This window comes from Amblyomma maculatum, unplaced genomic scaffold, assembly GCF_055883805.1.
Source record: "Amblyomma maculatum isolate TAMU_Amacu unplaced genomic scaffold, ASM5588380v1 scaffold_13, whole genome shotgun sequence".
NCBI lineage: Eukaryota > Metazoa > Arthropoda > Arachnida > Ixodida > Ixodidae > Amblyomma > Amblyomma maculatum.
Genome location: NW_028146738.1, coordinates 24,792,654 through 24,817,786, shown reverse-complemented (window position 1 = coordinate 24,817,786; position 25,133 = coordinate 24,792,654). Strand labels below are relative to the sequence as shown.

General features: G+C 45.5%; 1 protein-coding gene across 1 annotated transcript in view; it reads left to right on the top strand.

Annotated features, from left to right (window-relative positions):
* Positions 1-11,134: 11,134 nt before the first annotated feature.
* LOC146172395 (uncharacterized) overlaps positions 11,135-25,133 on the top strand; it is a 103,624-nt gene continuing 89,625 nt past the window's right edge. Inside the window, exon 1 of the mRNA XM_084585827.1 lies at positions 11,135-11,321. Coding sequence (XP_084441953.1) covers positions 11,135-11,321 — 187 coding nt within the window. The remainder of the gene's footprint in view (positions 11,322-25,133) is intronic.

Genomic DNA, 25,133 nt, shown 5'->3' with positions numbered 1-25,133 from the left:
CAGTTGAAGAAAAATTCGCCCTGGCTTTCTTTTCTAATGGTGTAACTTCTCTCAAGTGGCTACAAAAACGTACACTGCATGATTGAAATTTACTGCAGGCCTCTCTTTCATGCATTAGACTTTATTCTTCCCTTCAGATACAGGCAGCGCTTTTTAATCTGCCCACATGCAACAACATTACCCCGCGCTGCTAGTGTCAAGAAATGCTGAGCATATTTTTATTCACTCACTAAAGATGCCTCACATAGAGCCAATTAATCCTCCGCAGCTGAGCACCCCAGTCGTTTTACGTGGGTTTTGCCAGTGATGAGTGCACGTATCGGAGCAGTATTTTTCTCAAAGTACTTGCTTAGCCGTGCGGAGGTTCACCGTTACTTTAATTCCAGCATATATATCTTATCTTTGTAGGCGAAATAACGTTCCAGCTTTCCTTTACATCTAACAGCTGACACGCCGTAACTTTAAAGGGGTGAATACATTTTGTTTGTTTCGTACCGGTTGGCCCGCTCTCCAAAGGATGAATAGTTCGCTCGTTTGGAGTCAGCTGATGTTGGATTTCTTCGCTGGAAAGAGAGATTGTCCTAAGCAATGTACCCGAAAGTTATAAAAGAAATATTTGGTCATGCAAGGCAAAATGCTAATTGTGCTGTATCACGGAGATCACGTAAAACTTGCACGACTTGTACCACGAGAACCTAAATAATCAACCGCTATCAAAGGTTAAACTTTCAATCCAATTAAGTAAGTAGAAATTGTCAGCACTGCAGGACGTGTAATGTGTATATATATATATATATATATATATATATATATATATATATATATATATATATATATATATATATATATATATATATATATATATATATGTGTGTGTGTGTGTGTGTGTGTGTGTGTGTGTGTGTGTGTGTGTGTGTGTGTGTGTGTGTGTGTGTGTGTGTGTGTGTGTGTGTGTGTGTGTGTGTGTGTGTGTGTGTGTGTGTGTGTGTGTGTGTGTGTGTGTGTGTGTGTGTTAGAGAGAGAGAGAGAGAGAGAAACGAGAGACCCGAATTGGCAGCTCCTGCCAAGCGTAACGTCAGGGAACACCACAGCGGTCAGTGCTTGGCCATGCCAGCTGCCGGCTACCGCGTGCCAGCGCTATATCGTGATTTTTCTCTCACAACACCAGATTTTCGGTGAACGAGGCCTTTCACGCTCACCCGTTAAAAACTTCCCATCATTCAATTCTTGATCGAGGAGCTGTTCATTGAGGGACTTTTTTTTTTTGTGTTCAGAAAGAAATATATGTCAAAAGCCACCGCAGCTCAAGGTCATAGAAGATCTCTGATGGACCCTGCAGCTCAAACAACTGCGTTACACCACGTCATTGGTAAATGGGGGACCGCTGTCAGTAGGAGGCGTTGGAAGTATTTATATGCCGCAGAAATGCCGCATTTCGATTGCTTTTTCGAAGCACGGGAATCACGTCTGGCTAAAGATGTTTAACGCACTCGTGTGTGACTTGTTCTTGTCTTGTTGAAGCATTTCAGCTGATTTCAAAACTGGTTGTACCTGAGACGGTTGGTACATATATAGATATATATAGTAAAGTCAGCACAAGAATAGACTCAAACAAATTAAAGACGAACGACTACTCTGACGCTAACAATAGCTGAGGGACAACATAAATAGGAGCGAAAAGATTTCTTTTTGTTGTACCCCGAGGTGACGAAACATGATTCTGCGTCTTCTTTGTGATCCTATATATAGGTTACGCGAAAAACTTCTAATTGTTTAGTTGTCACATTGAACGGGTGGTGGTGTGCTGCATGTTTGTCCACCATGGTCAATCGCAAGTGCCTCGTAATTATCGCGCACCAGCTTGTCTCTACTCGTTCCAATCACTGTGATTTGCTTGATTTGCACTTCGCATTTGTGATCCCGATGATGCAGGGCAAGGTTGCTGGAGGGGGGAATTCTTTATATGGTGAACTCGTGTGTTCACGGACTCGCTCACTGATACACAACCAAATTTGCCCGATGCATAGTATCGCCCATGCACAAGAAAATGGAATTTTGTAAATAACACCCTCCTGGCACGCACACAATCGCTTATTGGGTCCTTTTCGAACTATAGGTAACTATAGCATGCACGTAAACGCTATTGCGTCGCCTCTCTGCGGCTACAACTTTACCGCTCGGCATGAATTTGTTTTTCTTTTTTTTCACACTCGCGGCATACACGTCGCATCACCTTGGTATCTACAGACGTTAAGATCCCCTGATATGGAAGAAATAGTTCAAAAGGGCGCTCATTTTGACGCTCCACTCCCGTACGAGAACGCGGCTGAGCAGCTCGAGCACTCTCACCCAAAGGTGGCGCGGGGGAATATCTGTAAGCGTCACCGTAACGACCTATATACTCCGCACTCAAAACTGAGCGCTCAATAAGAAACAGCTGTTTGATGCATTTTCGACGGGGCAGGAGCGCGTAAAGCTATCGCTCACTGCCCCAGCGGCAGTTCGCGGCCAGCCCCGGGCGTACATGCCTCCCTGCACGGTAGGCCGCAGTTTCGATCGAGGCGATCCGAAGGGCGCCAGGCCGTGGCGAATTGAGTGCGCACGCCCTCTCGTTGGCGCAAGCTGCACGTGCGGTGACTACGAGCCGCGCTGCACGTGCCCGCCACGCGATCGCTGCCCCTGTGTGCGTGCAGAGAAAGCGACCCCGCGACATGCACCTGCGCAACCACGCAAACCCGAGCGCCGCCTGCGGCACACCGCTGCGGCGAGCGTATACACGTCCGGCACGGTCAGCGCCGCTGTCGGAACCCTGTTGCTGGAGTGCCTGGTTGTGCCTGAGGTCACAGTTCGGACGCAGTTTTTATGTGTTTTGTGGCATTCCTTGGGCGTTGCTCACAGTTTTCGCGGCGTCAGCATGCTAATTAGCTCAAAGAATTTCAGGCCTAAATTTCTCGTCAGTCTAATTGCCCTTTACGCCAGTTAAAAACGCTGAATAAATAAACAGCAACAAAGTATAATTCGAAATTCAGTGCTATCCCTGACACAGCAAGAGTATCAGGCCCTTATCTTCCAACAATTTGACCACAAAAATTTACCTTTAATATGACACCATACCTATATTCGCCTGAATGCTCCTTATCTTTCTTATACACCTTTAAATTGTGAAGTAACTAGGGAAAATTGAAAGGTATTGTTATGCACGTGTTCATGGGTATGGTCAGCGCTTTCAATGAGTGTCAAAAATTTACTTTTAATGTTTTTTTCCTGCATGCGCTCGCAGTGCGTTGTTAAAAATGGCATAGAAAACCAATGGATTGCGATTTGTGAAATAATGCGAGGCAACTGTAGAATATTGTAAGATACTTTTTTATGAACATATGTTGATAGAAATTGTCTAAGTTTTCAATGCGTGTCAATATTTTGTTTCTTATTCTTGCGCTCAAAACGAGCAAAGAATGTGGAAAATTATTAAGTGGTGTGTTGAAAGTCAATAGCAATATATATATATATATATGCATAGACAAGCCTGCTAGTGGAGGATATGCGGTGATGCAGTTATACAATATGCAATGAAAAAAAAAAAAAAAAACATATTACGTTCAAAACTTTATCCCGAAATTTGTCCAAATCTTTTGGGTGCGTATACGCTGAAATCAATGAAACAGGAGGAATTAAGCATGCCGACAACCGTGAATAAAGGGCAGAAACTCCATGTACATGAAGTCGTTCGAACCAGAACACAGACCCTTCCGCGCAGCATCAGTCGCGAAGTTTTTTCCCTGCGCGCCCCAGCGCCCCTGCTCGATCGCAAGTCTCGCCTCCACGCGGAGGCGGACGCACCTGAGCTGTGATGCGCTAAACCTGGCGGGGCCTTATTTGCGAAACAGTGGAGCGGACACAGAGAAGGGGGCGTCGTTGCCACTAAACGACGGCCGGTGACTTTATTCGGACGCAGGGCTGAAAGGTGCCGGGCGGGATTCCGACGACGACCGGAGTCCGTTGATTGACGACTCTATTGATCGGTAATCTGCTCGCGGAACTGCGAGCCGGGCTTCTTTTTCCCCCGGGCATGACCCGAAAGCCTCTGAGAGAAAACACGCCGGCCAGAAAGCAGGGAGAAGCAAAACAAAGGAGCCGCAAAGAACAAAAGGGCCCGCTCCCCAATCTTCCTTGCCCCCCCCCCCCCCCCCCCTCTCTTTTCTCTTTTTCTTCGCACAGATCTGGCGGCGATGCATGGGCGTCACAGCTTGCGTGTTCTTTTACTTTTCTCCTTCCCTTAGCGTTCGCCCAGCACTCATGACAAGATTTTTAAGACGCGCGCCCGATTGGAGCTCGGCTTTGCGCGGAGAGGAACTGCGCTCGCTGTATAATGTATATCCTGCAGTGCGTGCGGGCGGACGAGCGTTGCGCTGCTTCCTAGACAATGTATGCAAAGTTATCTCTGCCTCTGCTCTTTCTCTCTCTTTTTCTTTTTTCAAGCGTATGCGGAAAATGCAAATACGAGCGCGCTCTTAGGAGCTTCGCGAGGGTTCCTCGTGATTTTATTTGTTGTCCTCCAAAGATCCGTGAGAGCTCGAAACAAGCGCATTCTGTGCAGTGGAGAACGTCACACGAGAAAACATTTGCGGCCATGTCCCGGAGTGCTTTTAGTGCTGCTCATAGAGCACTCTAGACAAAATAAAATGAGTAAAGGGGAAAGAAGAGGATGTAATGTTGTTGTTTTTTTTTTTATTCTTTTCTGTGTGTGTAGGCGTAAGCTTGCTTTGCGACTTCATGATTTGGCTTGATATTGTGCCCTGAAGGGTTGCAGCGACGTCAAACGCACGGGCCCCAGATTTTGTGCACATCTGGGAGAAGCGTTTGTTTAATTTGCACCCCGCTGCTACACCAACACGCTCTAGCAAGACGAGAAGGTGGCGAATAAAATCAGCGCACCATTCCCAACTTCATTCCTTTTGGTATATGAACGTTATATTATTTGTTGTATATGCCGAATATCCAAGCTAAATGCAACCAAGATTTTAAAAAATATGGCCTCTAGCCCAATGAAACCCAATGAGAGCTGTCAAAGGTCGCCTAGCTTGGTGGATGTGACATTCACACTCTGGATGTGAATGTTACACTGCTATACTGCGGCAGCTCTCTACAGTCCTCGATAAGCAAACTCCATTATGTGGAATTGAAATTAAAATAATTAGCCATGGTGGCTCAGTGATGCTAAGGTTCTCTATAGTGTTGATCCCAAACGGAAGTCCCGTTTCGGCGGAAGCGGGACGCAAAGCGTCCGTGCATACTGTGCAATGTAAGGGCACGCAAAGGACCCGGTGTGGTCAAAATTATTGCAGCCCTTTGCAGTGTCCATCAAAATTGATGTAGCTTTGAGACGCTGAATCTCACCGTATTCATATCACTCGAAATTACGACGAGGACAAGTGATTGTCAGGTATCTTGAGTACTGCGGCCTCATTGTTTCGGTGTATTGGGACTTTACAATTTTTTATCCCAAAATAACATTATCTTTTCCTTTCCCGACAGCTATTTTTTAAGGAAAAATTGCACAACTTTTACGCTGTGCTCCGTCAATTGCTGAACTGAATGAAAGGCCACACACTGTGTAGTAATTTCGACAATTCCGAGCGTCATTGAGTAATGTCTCTGGTACGTACTCTGACGTACCAAGCTACGCATTGCTATATACACGAGTATAGACTATGAGGATGGCGTAATAAAGGACACAAAATTAATTAGACCATGTGGAGATTTGTTCCACCGGGTTTCGATCCCGCGACCTTGATTGAGTCCACCAGACGAATGGCAAAACCTTTGAGTCTGTGCAGATGCTCCCGCTCTCCGACTTGTGATCCCCAATTCAATATAGTCATTGGATAAGGTTTTTATCCAATGGCTCTATATGATGCCGGCGCCAACCGCACCATCGAGTGGCTGTGCTATAGAACACCGCTCATCAGCGCGTCTATGGCGGCTACGACGACAAGTAGCTCGTCCGCGGAAAGCCTTCCATAAAGAGTGTTTCGCTATAAGAAATGCTCTTTGCAATGTTTAGTTCGTTATTAATGCGTTGGTAGGATTCACAAACACGAAGCTATGATTCTCGAAAAAAAAAAAAAAAAAACAAGCGCTCAAGAAAAAATAAGACAAGGAAAATTACATTCCGCAGACTATTCATTTAACCTATTTAGTGTTGGATGAAGAACGACAACACCGGGCTCGCCATGATATCCCAGAAGGCGTAAATTATACATAATCTTTTTTTAACGCATGGCGTTTCTTATAGTTGGCCTCAGGAGAACCTGCCGTTCCTCACAGCGGTCGCCTGTGAAGAGCAGAGAGCATCATGATATTCGTTTTCAGTTATATAGTTTCCTTTCGCCTTTTCCCTAGTACAACTTCAATGAAATACTCAGTTACCACTTCCGTGTCCTTTCTTTCCTTTACATTTGCCTATATTTCTCGTTTATAAAGCACTGTTCCTCCCTCCAAAACTGGAACTATTTTGTTTTCGGAAACCTTCGTTCTGCGATTTTAGGGCTCTAATTGGTGCAACAATTTTTATTAGATTTACATGATCAAAGTATGCACAGGGAAAGTCTACTCAGAATAAATCGATGGTATTTCGAGAATTCTTCATAGGCATAAAAGATAGCGAAGTTTCCGCAGAAGTCTGCGCTCAAGAATAGTTGAATGCTTCTATTTTAAGAGCACTGAGGAAGTTTAAGCATTGCTTTTAATTGTTATTAGTCGTTTAGGGGTCACGTTGCCTCGCGGAAAAATATACTAGTTCATATACTAACTGGATAACGTAGTTTGGATTATAGGGGGGGGGGGGGGGGGGGGGACTAAAATGTGTCCCAAAAGATTCGAATGAGCCCTTTCAAGTGAGCAATCACAAAGGGAAAGGATGCTCGCCAAACGGCGCTCGGAGCACTCGTCGCTAAACGCGTATCAATGATTCGCGAAAAGGCTGGACCCTTCATTCTCTGAACACCATGGACCAGCTAGGCTTCCGCATTATTCTTTACTCTCCCACACCTTAACAACACAAGAGGTGCCGCCTCGGGTCCCTCAAAATACCTGTCGCTTGCCTCTCGCCTTCGAGTAGCGAATCCGCCTTCATGCTTTTTTTTTTTTTTTTTTGTCTCAGAGCCTGCCAACAAGCGCTCTTTGAAAATAATGTTCGCGGTGATCGTTTTTAAGGACCTGAAGTTGCGCGCAGTGACGATAGTCTATTAGTTAATCATAATTTATCGCTCTCTAAAGCACCGATAAAAAACATGTTTCCAACCAGCCGCTTTGTCAGCCGAGGAACCGAAAAAAGCAAAAATGAGAAACCCCACTGGCGAAGAGCGCTGGCTTTGCGCGCATCTGTACTCGACTGTCCACCCTCCTCCTCATTTTCCTTCTCCTGCTCCGCGTGCCCGAGCGGCTGCGCCTATAACACGGCCTCCCGCGCTAGCGGGCTGACAGCCCTGCGCTGCCGCGGCCGCGATTGCGCGTAGGTTTTGTAGTTCCTCTCCGCTCGGCCAAAAACCGAGCGCTGGCGTCGCGGAACAAACTCCAGCTTGGGTTCCCTATACACCGACCACTACAATTATGTTTCAACGCCGTCTTCCACTGACGAGCGGCACCTGCAACAAAGTTTTCTGTCGTATATAGTATATATATATGGATTCTATAGAACGTCGTTTCCAACGTAGACAGTACCTATACGGTGCAGAGCCATTAAAGAGTCCTTACAATGGTTTTCACAAAGGGCAGGAAAAGTGGAAACTAGTACTGAATCGCCCATGTACCACCCACCAAATTTTCGTCCTAGTTTATATCTCACCAGAGGTGAAAATTAAAACAGACCCTCCGCATTTTCCCTCTTAACTGTTGCCCATAGCGAGCAAAAAAAAAAAAAAAAAACTTAGCTGCTTCCACGAAAGCTCCACGCGGTCAACCCGGCTGGTTTTTTTTTTTTGTTTTGTTTTGTTTTTTACTCCTTGTTTTTATTTTGGCGTTTTCTCCCCCGAGACTCTACAATACTGGTTGGTGTTAAAGGCAACGAGATATGTCCAGCTGGCTGTGCACGCCAGCTCTTCACCGGCTTGATACGACAATGGCTGAAGATTTTCGAGAGCCAATGAAAGCCCCGCACCGTTGACACCACATGTCCTTGCAAATTTGAAAAGGAGAATCTTCGCGAGAGCCTGCCACCGGACGTCGACATGAAGTGCGGTAATCCGAATTTTCAAAAATTATATTGTAATTATCAGGCCCGTTTTGAGGACGTATGCGATAGCTATACATGCTGAAACACTTCATGGAACGCAGAGCACAGTGCTCGCTCATCAAGAACATTAATCCCCTGGCGCCGTATTATACTGTTCCTTAAAACGGCCTGATAGTATATAGTGGTGGTATGTATAGTAGCAGCGGATGCAGATAGTTTTGTTCCACCCAGAAACCTCCGCCGCCGCCGTAGACATGCGAGCAGGAATAATACGAATTTGGTCGACAGTAGGATGCCGTCACAACCACGTGACCTTGAGCGGGAATTTCAAACACCTCATATTCAAAAATAGCTATTGCGGGAGGGTCCAAATGGAAGCCAAAATTGCTAAGGGGGTATTTCAGGAAATAAAAGTAATTTATTGAAATGACTGCCATCACTGGTGCTCGAACTTCGGGACTTTTTCATGCATGCCAGGTAGGCCCGAATGCATAGGCCACGAACACTCGCTGGCGCCAAGCATGTTAAGGACGTCCTGCGAGCCCATTATGGTGCGTATGGCCCATTATAACGTGCTTTTGTAATGTTACAGTAAAAATAATTTTGAAAAAATTTATGATTTAAGCGAGAAAGCTTTATTTAAAATTCGCGAAATGAGAACGTGGTGTTAAAGGCGTTCTTCTAATTTTAGTACTGTAGTAGTAGTATTAGAGAAAGTAGTAGCAAAGCTATCAATTAATTGTAATAATATCGGCAACGGTAGAAGTAATAATAACTCTGGTAAGTGAGCGATAAACCCATCAAATCATCAATCATTGCTTATCTATAGCACTCAGAAACAGCGACAGCCTTCGTGCCGGCACATAGGAGGAAAGAAACGAGTGAAAAGTTTAGAGAAATACAATGTAAGTACAGTACATATATGAAGCCTTGCAATGGAAATAATGAGCTGTACGTATAGCACGAGATGACAGTCACATATGCATGGGAGCATTAAATCGCAGATCACTTTGTTTCGATAAGGAAATGACGACAAATAGGTGTACACGATATGCATAAGAAAAGACGAGGAAGACGGCCGACAATAAAAATAAGACATATATACGGCAGACACAGAGTCCCTGAAGCAGAGACGCAAAAACACAGACAATATTGCAGCATGAACTTGGTCAAAATAAACATTTCCTGGCCTAACCTTAGTCAGAGACGGTGTATGCACTGAATGCATCACATTCACGCAAGACGCACTTCCTGAATTTCTGTCCTGAAAAAATTCAGTCAGTGCTGAAATGGAGGTCATGTGATAATAGTCCTATATGTTGTGTGTGATTGTCTGTACGATGGACAATGTCAGTTGCGTCATGTGGGTGCTCATAAAATAAGAGCTTTTCTGAGAGATGTTCTAAGGCAGATTTCATCAAACGTGCATGGTCTATTGACAATATATAGACCCACGCATTATTTTAAATGAAAATACGAAGTCGGCATATATTTGTGCGTCCAGCGATCATGGGCGAAAATGATTGGAATAGAGGACGAATATGGAGGGTCACGAGGAGAAATGGTGCTTTCAGATAGATAAACACTCTCTCTTCAAATTATCAACAATATGTGTTCGAAGGGCACGTGCTATTCCAAACAATTTTTGCGTTATCAAGTAGGTGGAGGACGGTCTCGTATGATCTCAGCAAAGGACCCAGGCCTGGAAATCTAGTCCAGAGCATTTTTCCAAGGGAAGCATTTTTGTTTTTTTTTTCACATATCGAAAAATGTTTCTATAACAATCAATACATCCGCAGATTCCGTTTTTTTTTATATTTTAGCTGCATTTTTACTGCCAGACACCCACAAATTTAGTTTTTTATGACAGTTCTAACTTTACCTGCTGTGAGTGGAATCGGATTCGTACAGTGTACTGAGTTGAACAATGATTCGAAAAGATGGCTTTCGGCGTAGATTAGTAACAGTGCTGAATAGTACTATGCAAAACAAGTAGCCTTGAGTTTTGCATTTTTCCTTTTTCCTTTTTTTTTCATCAGACCCATGGTAATTAATTTCGCGTGTCGAGCACTGCGGTGGATGGTGTATAGGAGCCCTCCCAGGAGGCCGGCATATCGTGATACCATTTCTTGCATCGTAGTTTCCACACTGCGCGCACACTCTCGTACCAACGCGTTTTTCCGCTGCTCCCGCTCCCGCTAACATTCCTCTCGATAACACCCGCAGAACTCCCACTGCTGCGCGACCAGTATTCGGCTTGCGGGTACATTCTCCTTGCAGTGCATACAAGGAAGAAAGCTTGGACCTCGAGTGTCAAAGTAAAGACTCGGCCGTAGTCGAAGCCAAATCCGCCGCCCATGTGGCCACGCGGAACCGCGGAGAAAGGGGAGAAAATCAGGGCGTCGTTTGCACGCCGGAGAAGAGGCGAATGCGGGTGGGGGCGAAGAAGCAGCGGAAGGCAAGGAGGAGGAACAAAATCGCGGGAGCGCCGAGACGGCACAAAATGCTGCTAGGGGCAGCGCCGAAATGGTGCCAAAAGCGAAGGCGCAATGAAGGAAAGACGGACGCGGGAAAGGAATCGATCCCATACCGTCCTCCCCCGCACGTTCCTTTTTCCTTTCGATCTTATTAACATTCGGGGCCCCTATTGGCCGGCTGTGAGCGGCCCTGATTGGTATGGGCGGGGCGTCGAGCGCGGGGCGTGCGCGGCGCTCCATGTGTGTTCCCCTTCCGGTGCCCCCCCCCCCCCCCCCCCCCTCCTGCCACCACCAGCGACGCGGCGCCGGTGCGGGGGAAGAGGAAGGCGCGTGTTCCGTGGCGCGTTCGAGGCGCCCCACTCGAACGCGTGCGCGCCCTGCTGCGGCCCAGGCGCGTTGTTCCGCCGCCGGGGTTTGCTGCTCCATGGCAAAGTCTCCCGAGAGGATGACGGCAGCCGCCAAGGAAGACGGCGGCTCCTGCCAGGCGACTGCTGCGCTCGAAGCCATGGCCGCTGCCTCCTCGGCTGCAGGCTTCGGTGGCCACCGAGTGCCCCGCGAGCTGGGAGGCTCGGCCTTCCGCGTGGTCACCCCCAAGCACACCACCTTCACCGGTGAGCGCAGCCGGTGTGCCTTTACGCCGTATCCGCGCTCTATTCGGAGCATTTTTTTTTTCTTTCGCCGCCAAACTTCCCAGAGGGGCAAGTGGCGCGATTTTTCTGGATGTGAAGCAAGAGAGTGCGTGCATGACACGATGACTTAGCGGCAGAGATTACCTATTTACGGCAATTTTGAGTCGGTCGACTATCAGATGACGCGATGCGCTGCTGTCGCCTCTGAAGCTAAGTGATCAGTCGACGTGATCATTTAGCTTCGAGGCTGCCAGCGCTGAAACGAAACCGTGTTAACCGTGATAGAAAAAAGAATAATAACCAGAGCACGTGCCTTGGTACGAAGAAATTACAATATTATATCTAAATAATTTCTTTCAAAAAACCTCGCGTGATGAAGGCACGTTTTGCCCAGACGAATTTTGCCTGCCTGTAAATGTCGGGTTTCTATATTCTTGTCTTCTTGCGAAATTGGTCCAAACTTTTTTCCTCCCTTTTAAACACTAATTAAAATAGCCGTTTTATTAGCAGAGCCAATCAATTATTTTCGATGGGAAATTTATGCTGAGATGATCCTTGACGAAACCTGTCACACATAACCGCCTATCTGTCCGTCGTAGAAAAGTGCAGTCCTCAAGTTCCCAGGTCGATGGAGTATGCGATGGGTAATAAACCAGTGGGGCTTCCCATGTATCGCCTACTTGTTAGAACTTTGATGGGTGGATGTTATAAAGTTGGATAAGGAGCGAACGGCAGTGCATGCGAAAGAAATCAGTTTAAAAGCCTTTGTGGTGGAGTATATGGGCACTCCGAACATCATGTACTATTTGTCTCTCGCTTTTAGATCTTGTGAAAATAGGCAGTGAGTTGAAAAGAGCACACATTAGGCTCACTGTCTCTGCGAGGTTATGCGCATATCTTGGAAGCTGCTGAGTTACCCAGGCAAAATAAATATAAAATGAGATCTTCTAAGAGTTCGCATTCCTGTTAGTGGCCAGAAGGAACAATCTGCAGCATTTCCTTCACATTTGAGCGTGGGTGTACACAACTTCCTCACTTTTTTGTTCAATGCCAAAATGCGCGCATCTTCAGGAATCCCGTTCCTTTAAGTTCTTATTCACATCATCAGCAAGCTCTGAAAGAGTTTCCTTACTTGCAAGTTTTGGTTACAAAATCGTCTAAGTGTCTCCTGATGACACTGTATGGTGACCTAGATCCGATGGGGCGGAGTTTGTTCCGTGCACGAGTGCCGCCGGGCACCCATTGGTTACAACGAGCTTCAGGGTGAAATACGCGAAACCACGTGCACCTTGTGCAGGCGGAAGAAACTTGTGCCATGGCGCTCGTTGGTAAAACTGCCTTGCGTGATTAAAATCAATTAATCGCCATTATAACGACAAGCAGAGGAGTCAGCTTGTATTGTTTTTTTTTTTTTCTCGTTATGATCCCAACCGAGATACGCACTATACGCTTTTAGATGACACCTGGAGCAGTGATGATTTCGTCTTCAAAATAGCATACCGACTCGTCCAAGCATCAGTTCTTACAGGAGGAACACGAAAGCAATGAAGTCGCCCTCGCAGCCTCCCTCCCTTCTTTTTTATCCTGTCTTCAGGTATGGTTAAATATAGAGGAGTGTGCATATATATATATATATATATATATATATATATATATATATATATATATATATATATATATATATATATATATATATATATATATATATATATATATATATATATATTCGGAGGTTGTGGGTTCGGTTCCCACCATCGGCACGTTGTTTTTTTCTTCTACTTTGTGTTTATTTATTTTTCCCCTAACAGATCACATTACTAATTTCTGTGTTTATCCAAGTAAACATAAAAAAAAAAGGACAAAGTACCATACCCAACGCTTTCCTTGGCCTCGCCGACTGTTGGCTTCTTTCCTTCATGTATTATAATGAGCACCCTCATTTCCCCTTTAATATATATATATATATATATATATATATATATATATATATATATATATATATATATATATATATATATATATATATATATATATATATATATATATATATATATATATATATATATATATATATTATCCCTATTCTCGTGCTAATGCCACATACTTCTGGGCTTTCTGCAATTAAAAGGTAAATACGGTTTTAAGGAAGCTCTAAATATCAAAAATACTTGATCGATATCCCTCCAGCTGACTGCAAGCGTTACACATGGTTACCTCTTAAGTAGGTGGTTTCTATTTTCCTTAATATTATATAACTATCTCCGCGTTTTTCAACAAGCATTCTTAACAATGTGATATCCTGAATATATACCCGCGGATGAGTGAAACTTTTGACCAGCGTTCGCGACAGGCAGCGCGCGCATCGCAAGCATACACGCGCACTCCGTGAGCAGCAGCTGACCGAACTGTGATGGACACTTCCAAACGGTGTGTGCAAACGTCGGTCCGTGTGTGCAGCGCACTTCGTCGCCAGAACTGGGCTGCACGCACGCACCTTGTCCTTCTTTTTCAGTGTTTCTTTTTTTAACGTAAAAGAGGAATTTACTTAGCTGGCATGTGCACATGCGTGAGGAGAAATTTTGGCTGCTTATTTTCTATGCAGTGCAGCAGATAGCAGTACTTTTCAAAAAAACAATTGTTTCGGGTGATATATGTTCCGCCGGCATGTAAATGAAAAGCTGCGCACGCTTGTTTTTCGAAAAAGTAGACAGCAAAAGGCAACCGTTTCATATATGCGCTCTTCTCTTGGTAAATTTTGCTCTGCTTACGCATGCATCATCGATTGCAGTTTACAGCAGCGGTCCCTTTCATTCAGAAAACACCCGCATATATGAATCACATGATGAAAATAGCACCACGTTAATGGGGATGCTGAGCGTACATAAATGAGAGGGTAAAGTGCCCACTTTCGTGCAAACGGTTTCCACAGTCTGCAGTGTGCCGCAGCAATTTTTTTGTTGATGAGCGTTGATACTTTATAGATTGTGGAGTTCCCTTTATAATGAATTGGTCAGTCGCATAATTATCGCTTTAAATCCAGGAAAAGAAGCAGAGCATGAAGGCGGTGTGGTCGAAAGAGTCGCATTGAAAACTGTTAAGTGAAGTCGAAGTGCACAGAATTCACAAAATTTCGTCAAACTGTAATTAACTTGCATGACTATTACGTCCCAGCTTTTACTCGTCAGTAATGCACAGGCGCTGCAGTTTCTTAATCAAGAGACATATCCGCTCCAGGTGCAGTGGATAGGGCGCTCGCTTGCTGTGCCCAAGGACGCGAGATCGAATCCCGGCCGCGGCGGTTGCTTATTCGACGGAGGCGAAAATCCAGGTGCCCGAGTGCTGTGCGATGTCGGTATTCATTAAAGAACCCCAAATGGTCGAAATTTGCGGATTCCCCAGTACTACGTCCCTCATAACCTAAGTCGCTTGTGGGACGTTAAACCGCATAAAACCAAACAAACGAGTGCACACAAACAAAAAATGTACGCGAACGAGCTTTAATGGCAAGCCATATTTCGCTCCAATATTATCGCCTTTCAAATTACCCGCGAAATTTCACGTGAGCACCGGAAGTGCTCACTCCTGTACAGTCTAAATTCTTGAAACAGTAAGATTCATTTCTCGGTCTCCTAAACAGTGTTTTTGGGGACTCTGCAGTCGCGGTTGTATTTGTTCCTCCTTGTTCATGCTTGTGCACTAGCCGACCTTTCCGTCTAAGTATAAGCCTCGCGCCTCCCAAATCCCTTCATCCTTACTTTCTCTCTCTTAACATTTCGCATCTTTGCGTTACGCTTGAACGGATCTCTTCAACGCTTTCATTGCGTGAGGTCAGAGGTAATAAAATATCGGGCGCACTTGTGCTGACAAGCTGGGGCCTATATCGATAAGGAGGCGGCGAATGCGAAAACAGTGCAGGCAGATACTTGGCGCACCTCGTTCTGGGTTCAGGTTTGAGCCGATAAGAGTTATTTCCTTTTGGACTTCGGGGCGTCTTGTAGAAATAATCGTGCACGACTCGCGCTTTTTCTATGCGCTTAAACATGCTGCATAAGCGATTTGCAAAGGCGAGGTATATTGTGTGTACAAAAGCCCTATACTGCTGTCCAGGCGAAGCTGCAGCCTCGTTCACCTTCATCGGCACCATGCCCTTATATAGACAGTTTACAGAGAGCAGTTCCTCTTCAAGGCAGGTGGCACCGCTAAGAGGACAACTGCAAAGCCCCTCAATAAACTGACAAATGCCATTTACGGTCTTTGAAACAGCATCTATGCGCACTGCGAAGCGCTGCTGTGCCGCTTGTATATGGCGGTCAAAAGTATCTTGTAAACTCCGCTTTTTTGGCACGGAAGTATAATCAGTATTGTTAAAGCAATGCGCTGGGAAGTCAACGTAATGTTCTTGTGGTATATGTACTGACGGAAAAATAGACGACGCTTAACATATGGTGCCCAGGGAACTGTTTTCTTCGGAGGTTTATTGCGGGTTCATGTCCCTTTCTGGGAAGAGAGAACGTCTGTAAGATGTTATAAGAAAAACTATCATCACGCGCCAGCTTATTTCAGCGCCGGCAGTAGCCGCTAGAATGCGGCAATGACCTTGGAATTTCCACTGCAGTTCTATATAGCGCCGTTTAACCGCATAAACATTATTTTCGCAGAATATTAATGAGCACCATGCATGGTTGGGCCATTAATGGCGGCGCGTTCACAATGATGGTTTGGTTCGTTTATGGGTTTCAACGTACCAGAAAAACTCGGGCTATATGAGAGACGCCGCAGCGGAGGGCTCCGGAAATTTCGGTTATCTGGGTTTCTTTAACGTGCACTGACATCGCACAGTACACGGGCGCCTTGCTTTTCGCCTCCACCGAAAAGCAGCCGCCAAGGCCGGGATTCGATCCCGAGTCCTTGGGCACAGTAGTCGAGCGCCCTAACCACTGCACCACCACGGCGGCGCACGCGTTCACAATGAATTCATTGTGCAGAGAGAGAGAGAAGGTGAATGTCTGTATGCGTGTAACCCCGCTCACTTAGAACACACTCATTCAGTACATCGAATAACTGATATGCTTTACAAGTGTGAAACGCCGGGCTAGTTGGTAATTAATGTATTCTTAAAAACAGCGCAAGGCACCGACCCCCCCTCCCCCCCCCCCCCCCCCCCCCGCCCCTTTGCTACGCCCATGCTTTGAAAGGTATTATGAAGTTATAAAGCTTGTTGATCCAGCCCCTGACTGGCTTCCGCGTAATGAAATATATAGTCACTGAAAGAATTTTAGTGCCTCAGTCAGAGACACGGCTGATGGTTCAACCTATACATATTGCAAATGTTGAGTGCTCAGCCACCGCGGCATGTGCTTTCGTTGGTTATAACCAAGTTTGAGAAAGGTTAAACATATGCCATTAGACGCAGCGGCATCCAGATGGCGCCACATGTAGAGATGAAACTGCAGGTTCACGTTATTTTGCACTGTAGCCTAATCGGTTCAACAGAGCCTGCCGTTTCTTTTTTTTTTTTTTTTTTTCTCGTTCTGCAAAATTATGGGTCAATGCAAAGAAAGGATTGCTACATTGCACAGTATCGTTTCTCCTTGATTCCTGTAGGTGCTATAGATAAAATTGAAGCGCACCGAGACACAGTGCGGTTTGAAAGTTAATATCGGAAGTTAAAAATATTGTATGATCGCATTACTAACAATATATAGGGACTTTAACATGCTGACCACGTGGGCCAGCTTTCTAACATATAAAATACTGGGCCAGCCTAAGACACGGCCCTTACAAAAATGCATGTAGGGTTTCTATAGAAATTCGAAAGCGTTGTGTCAATACACGCTGTTGAAAGTCTGTCGATAATCGGCAACATCTTGGATGATGCAGTGTTGACCTCTTGTTGAGCGCTTATGAAATAGTGGCCCATGTGTTTCTTAAGGGCGCTTTTGGAATTCGCGCAACTGAAATTCTGTTGATTTCAGGCTCAAATGCTTCAGAAACTCTGCAAGTGACGCTTTTTGATTTTCTGCTACCTTTCCACTCCTGAACAACAGAAAATAGTACACGACCATCGGTTTGCCAGGAGCAGACACGGGGTGATTTTCATTAATGCAAAAGTAGTACAGTACATCTCCTAGCTGCGATAAGTCACCACATTCTATGTTCTGCCCGACCAATCAACAATCCTGTCTGATCAGTGCTGGTTAATGATAAGCATAGTGAGGCATAAAAGAACAAAACAGATCTTGATCTTTTAAGCCCCATTATACTTACTCACTCATTAACCTACACTAAACTGACTAAATTGTTGATTGTTCGAGCAGAACATAGAATGTGTTGACTGACCGCAGCAAGGATATGTGCTGTGCTACTTTTGCATTAATGTAAACCACCTCGTGCCTGCTCCTGGCTAACCATTGATCACGCAGCATTTTCTGTTAATCCGCAGCGGAAAGGGAACACAGAATAAAAAATGCGCGTTAATGAGAAAGAAAAAATATGCATCTTTGGTGAACCCATAACATGAGCTGGGTTGTTTATTTGCTTTATTTCAATTCATGTGCAAGGTATGACGCCAGGCTGTTCTTTGCGTAAAACGCTGATACGTCCGGGAACTCCTCGCATGTGATGCTGAAATAAAAAATATAAATCATAATTAAGCTGCGGTATATACTAACCTAAAAATAGAGCAAAGGCATTTGTGCGCTGCTCCACGTCATAGCTCAAGAAATTTCTTGTCTAAAATGAGTTGTCACTGTCTTTCACTGCTTAGATGGCATCGACCGCCGCCTCCGCAGCTCGGCAGCACTACCACATCGTTCATTTCTCCCTGATAAACAATATATGCTGCCGTCAAAGATCCCATTGTGAATATAAATAGCAAAGCGCAGGTCACAAGCATTACTACCCAGAAAACTTGAAGCAAAATTACCAACTATAGGCACTAAAATGAGTGGAAACAAAAACAAACACTGCAAAAATGGCGGAGCTGCACAGATTCAATAATCCACAATGTGTGACAGAGGCATATTATGATCTCGATAATGTGTCCGTCTCAGCGCGAGTAGCGTATCGAAAGCGTACAGCACTGTGCCGAACAATCCGTCAAAAACGGTCACCGGTTAAAAAAAAGAAAGAAAATGTCGCCACCCCAACTGGCGTTCCGTCGGCCCCAGCGTCCGCGTAGAGACAAGCCTCGTTCTCTCTCTCTCTCTCCCCATCCTTTTTTTTTTTCCGACGAGGCTGGTTTGCCTGCTAGAAATATTTACATGCGTGCTTCACCTTGTAGCACACACTGTACAAGACTGGCACAAACACGAATAGGAAAAAGTAAAACACTCACCAAAGTGCAGACGCTCCATCCGCCCGCGCCGGCTTTTCGCCTAGAATCCAAAACGCCTGCGAGTGTTGAACTTCTTAAACATGTCCTCCTTGCGCAGAAGCTGCCGCCCAAGAGCGGATTCCTCCGAAGACTTAAATGCGTACGTTCGCGCTCCAATTTGAACAAAACGATCTTCGTGATAATCACCAGCGAAAAACCTACATACGGTGCTTCGCTCACAGTGCAAGATGCGACCACGGTGGCGGGAAAACGCCAACTGAAGTGGCACATCGCCGCACTCAGCGTACCCGCGTCTGCGTGCAAAGAAAACTGGGCGCAGAAGAACAGCTTCGGTGAAAAGGGGGAGCCGCCGCCCCCGCTGCGCGACTCCAGCTATGCTGCAGCCAAGGTCATCTCCGTGTAGACAAACCACGGAGAAGGCAGAGAGCACAGACCTAGCGGGAGTAACCCCTCCCCCCCGCCCTTTTTTTCTCCCCAGCCGACAGGAAGTAAACCTCGACCCCTCCGGACATGCTGGCGCCGTTCGCGGGCACAGGGGGAGCAAGGCAGTGGCCGAATGCTTCTTTGAAAAGAAGAGTCGCCGATAGAAGACGCGAGCAATCCTGTTTTTTTTTTCTTTTTATTTCATACGCGAATGTTTTTGCTATGCGTGTTAACTCTATAGTATGCGTGGGATCGATCCGTGATTATTAGAACCCCTCAATGTTTAAAGTGACTTCATTTTAGCATGGTGTCCACTTTAAGAAAGGAAGGAAAAGAAAAAAATAACAGCAAAATTCTCCAAAGACATACAGCGGTGGAGGATTCCAATACAGACTGCACCTCATTTTGCGGCAAAAGCTACGGGCAAAAATACCTAGGCTTGGGCAGAATGTCAGATCCTGAAGCATATAGTGAACTTTGCAACTGGTTTAAAAAGCTCTGTCCTGCCCTACATGGTAGGTTCAATCTAGGATCCTGTTTGTTAGTATGATGACTCACTGAACTTGTTTTATGATAAATATAAAATATGTCCTACCACTAAAGTTACCTTCTGCGACATACAGAAGCTGATCCATTACGGATTCTGATTGACATTCAACGATGTATTTGTATTATTAGTGGAGGCTTTGCCATCATGAAGTTTTTAGGGCATATTTTCACTGTGTTGCGAAGCTTGAGCTAAGTGTGCACCGTTAATATGTACTTTTATATAAAATGAAATAGCACGCAACTGCATGCTGCTCTTATATTTCCCTTTGCAGAATGGGGCCAATAGTTGATTACAAGTGAGACCAAAAATTCATAACGAAATTGTCACATCATGTTCTTATCATTGGTGCCTAAAACTACTTAAAAACATGGGTCAGCATGAACAGTACACGCTAATTGTTCGTGAACGTTGAAAACTGACAACAAAAAGCACATAGAAAAAATAGCACAAAAAGTCTATTGGGTAGAACACAATGAAAATTCTGTTGGCCCTGTAAAGATTGCACTCAGCTGGGGTTGAATGTCTATCGAAATTCAATAAATTCAAAAGGTGGTCAATAGTCCAACAATAGAGTTTCAAAACTCATTTTTGTAAGGGGAACTTAATTTTCCATAGTGTTCCCTTGTATTTGGCTGCTTGTCCAATATATGCTAGATATACTAGGGACTATATAGCTTTGAACAGCAAGAAACAAGATTTTTCAGCTGAACAACTTTACATGCGAGTATCACTGAACTACAAAAAAAAAAAAAAAAAAAAGGCCTCTAATGTGATGTGAAGGCTGACCTATTCTACTTTTCGAGCGGATATCAATTTAAAGACATTTTTAAATATTTACAGCTCGTGAGCTCTGTTGACGTGCCTGTGAAATAAAGTATTCTTTATTACTCAGTTCGCAAGCAACGACTGTTCAATTCAGTTTAGAGAGTTACTTTGCCGAAATGGCTCGCTACCCGGCTGCCATTTCGACGGTGACAAGTTAAAAAAACGAATTTCTGGCACTGAAATTTCGGTATGCATTAAAATAAATTGGAGCTTAAATGTATTAGTAGTTTATCTAGCTCCGATCCTGCGTGTAGCTATGGGACGTTAGGCGTAATTGTTTAAGCTTGAAGGTTCTCATGTTCTCATGAAAATTTTGCTAACTGTGCGTAATAATGGTTGAACGACATATGCTGCCTTTAAGTACCCAGCCTTCTGAGTGACGTGTCACTTGTTTGTGGAGGTAGACACTGCTTCTTACATCGATATTAATATGGTTCTATAAGTGAGGTTCCGTGAGATTAGTTGCACAGATACCACACAATTAAAACTAAACTTTCTCAGGTTTATACTTCTAGCAATGAAGCTTAATTGATTGTGGTAACTTCAGCCTATACCTCATAAAAGCGCCGAAGCTGTATTCTTTTAATTGAAACATGCGCCTTCGTAAGTCGTATAAGCTGCTATGGCCTTTTCTTTCTGCCGCGGTACATCACTCTATTTGCTCATTTGAATATCTAAATCAAAGGGGCGACTGTAGAGCATGCACATATCTGGGTTTGTTATTTGCTATTAACCACCAAAGAATTCACGTATTTGAAGCGATGCAGTATTTCCGAAGCAAGGCTGCGGCTCTACAGACAAGTCCACACCTGTAACTGAAATATGAGGCACGATAACTCGCTTAGTGCGTTTCTGGTGGTGACCCTGCACTCACTCCAAACGAAATGGGCAGGAAATGGCTTTTGCCCGCTCTGATATGTTTATTTTTCTTTTCACGACGGAAACATTATGTACACCACTGTGACTGTTACACCTTGGGGACTAAGTTCTCTGTTACAGTTGCTATAAAGCAGTCACTAGCGAGAGAACTCGTGCCACGCCACAATCCCATTGCGCTGGCTTAACGCACAATAGCTTAACACTGACTAGGCTTGATGCGGCAAATGGAATTCGATGTCGTGCTAAGCGCACAGCAACAAGGCGTATATACGTTCGCAGGTGCATACTCGTCGCATAATAACACAGCATATCAAGTTCCCGCACCCTGCGGTGGCCGCTCCTGTTAGACCTTCCGTGACTGTTGAGAAACATCAGCGCTCCGGGCAGGCCTACTCCTTGATAAAAGTTCTTCCCAGAAGTTGACGTTTAATCGATACCACCACGAAAACAGAGACGTTCTCAATCATAGCGATCGTGGCAAACTCGAGACTCCGCTGCAGCATTCGACCGCCCAGAAACGCCTCGCCACGAAACGCTATACCACGAAGCACACAATTATGTGAAAACCGGCGATGCGGAGAATGATAAATAAATAAATGCGAATAAAGCAATAGACTGTTTAAAGCTGGCAGAAGGAGGCAGTCTTCGTTTCCTCACTGAAACCACTTCTACACGCACGCGCAGCGCGATGGAGACAATCGCCCCGCGTACACGCCTGCGTGTATATAACTGCCAGGCAGGATCTCTTCGATCCGCCTTCGCCCTGCCGCCGGGGTGTTTACGGCCAAAAGAGGAAGGGCCGCCTATCCTCAACGCTTTTCTTCAAATCTCATTTTCTTTCTCCCTCTCTCTCTATTGTTTCTTTACTTTTTTTTTTTTTTTACCTCTACCCGCGTCCTTTCAAAACCTTGAATTGAGTGATTACAAATCGACGCGTGGACAACGGCACAGGCGGAGAGATGACTCTGCGCCGATCTGTGGCACGCGAGGGTATACGCAGCCCGCGGCCCCGAACACTCTCCTTCGGCGCCCGCGCACGTCTCCGTGGCGAGATTGGTTCGTCCATTCGATCTGAATGCTGGCGTGCGCAGCTCCGACGACCCGGCGCCCCATTCGACGGTCGAGGAAAGGTTCCGCCGGGGCTGTTCCGAATCCAGGCTATGCCTGTCCCCGCTCCCCCTGCCTGCGGCGTTCGATGTAATTGCCGGGTAATGGCGGCCCCCTCTTCCACCGCCCCCACTTTGAGTGCTTCGCCAGACTCGTACGTATTCTATAATAAAGTGATCTCGAAGCGGCCGGCGATTTTTGAGACGTGTCGCTGAGAACTCGACTCGTATCGACGCCGGCGCCGCCCGCCCACACCGCGCCGACATGCGCACGTGTGTGAAGCGAGATGAACTTGTCCCTCGCTTCATCCCATGGCCATTACAGCGAGGTGGTGCTGAAAGAATGCTCGTGTCAGCGCTTCTTTTATATTCGCAGTTCTCAAACGGGACCAGCGGAATTTCCTTGCTTACTTAATGATCATGTGCTGAAGAAAAAATTTCCTTCGAAGCCGCATCATTTTGTCTCCCTCATTATGCAAGTGTATTCAAATTTCTGCTCAGAATGAAGTTTTTGTCGACGTCTTCTTTGATGAATAAGTCTGGCATATTATTTGCTCGCACTACTTCCAACCGGCGAATGGTCAGTGTATACATTCTCGGCAGGTGGCGGATTTAACCGCGGGAACCTCCCGTATTTCCAGTCGAAGAAGAGGACAGAACGACAGATATGCAGTGTCTAAATAGTATCGCCCCCTCCCCCACTCTACAATCATCCCAAAGATAAGAGTCACACATAAATGCGGCCCTTGCACTTCAAGTGTACGCCACGTTTGCTGACTCCTTTTCGATGTTATGAACATTACAATTTTGCCTTGCCAGTGTTATTATTATTATTTTTTTTTTTGCAATCGCTCTTTTTTGACACTTATGTCGCCCTCGACATATACAAATAATGAGAGGACGTACTCGTCAAGTGACATTTTAAGAATGTTGGTACTCCGGCAATTGTAATTGGGCAAAAACTTCCGCGCGTTAGTATTTTATGGAAACTGAACGGAAAGGAAAGACCCCCATGTGGCGGATGATTCGCCCGCAAGCTCTCGCTGCAGCGTGCCTTATGCGTAGCTCACAGCTGAGCTATCGCATTTGAACATTCATTAACCGATCATAAATGAATTCTGGTCCTAACTACACTTAGAGTACATTCAGGACAATCGAAGAAACGTTGCCAGAAATCATGTCCAGATATCAGTCATAAATCAGCGGAGCAGGCTATCAATCGCTGAGAGTTTTTCTCACTCATCCACGGAGTGCACATCTGCAAAGGAGCGTGAAATTAACCTTTTTTTTCCTCGCAAAGGTAATGTACTGCTGGAGGTTCAGGTCCAGTATACATCTTTCGCCTTGCCTTGATGCGAGCGAGCGAAGCTCGAACCGTGTGCGCCATTGACGCTCTTCAACGAAAACTCGGCTCCTGCCGAGGGCTGCATGCTGCCCAAGAGATAACATGATCACATCAAATTGCATTGAAATAGCGGAGGTTTTAAAGCATAACAGCGGGGCCCCGGGAAGGGGGGGGGGGGGGGGGGTTGAGACCACGTTTGTGCCTTAAATCAGAAACGTGCTTCTCACTTGCTTTCGTCGATAAATGCCGTCTTTGTACCTGTGTTCATGTAGCGCCATGTTCCAGCGTAACCTGTTAGGATAAGTGGTTTTCGAAGTATGGTACCAACGCATACAGAGAAATGAGACTTACAGAAGTACATGATGTCGCAGTTCTACTTTTAGCCGCTTTCATAAGTTGGTGATCGTCAGTAAGGTGACATTTTCCTTCACAAGGAACGGCTTTAAGGTCATATATGCGAGAGGCTGCAGTTCACATTTACAGTCCCCGTATAATTATCTCTCTTTCTCTCTTTCTTTCTTTCTCTCTCTCTCTCTCACACACGCACCCACACGCACACACAATTAAATGCGATACGTGTGGCGTTGCCTCCAGTGCCATACGCACGCACGATAAACGTTGCGGAAAAAAGCGGTTACTGCTCATTGAGCTGATCTCTCCATGCATTAAAAATGTGCAGTTAATGCCTCTATTGATATCCTGTTCTTCGAGTGATCGGAGATTAAAATTGGCCCTCATGACGCCACTTCTTAAGTGGCATGCATAACGGCCGGACAGCGAGGATGACTGATCGGTATATTGTATACGCACGGGCCCGCGTGTGGCGCTGCGTGGGCGCGCTTGAAACCGACAGTCGAGAAGTATACCTCTGCCTTTCGGCCCAGTCTCACCCCTTCCCTTCTTTAGCACTGAATTACAATGTAGAAAGTTGAATAAAGGGTCATCGCTCAACGCCTTCCTCGCCTCTTTGCGCATGCGATCAGCCGGCCGAGAATTATATGCGTTGTGTCATAAGTGGCATCATAAATACGCTTCGAATCACTTTTAATTAGGGCATATATATAACAGGAGGCTAACAAAAAGGGTTCTACTTAAGCTGAGGACAACTCAGAGGGCTATGCAATGAAAAATGGTAGGGGAAACATTAGGAGATAGGAAGCGTGCAGAGCGGGTCAGAGAAATAACTCAAGTTACTGACATGAAAATCAAGAGGAAATGGGCATGGGCAGGACATGTAGTGCGAAGAGAGGATAACCGATGATCGCTTAGGGTAACAAACTGGATTCCAAGGGAAGGAAAGCGTAGCAGGGGCGGCAGAAAGTTAGGTGGG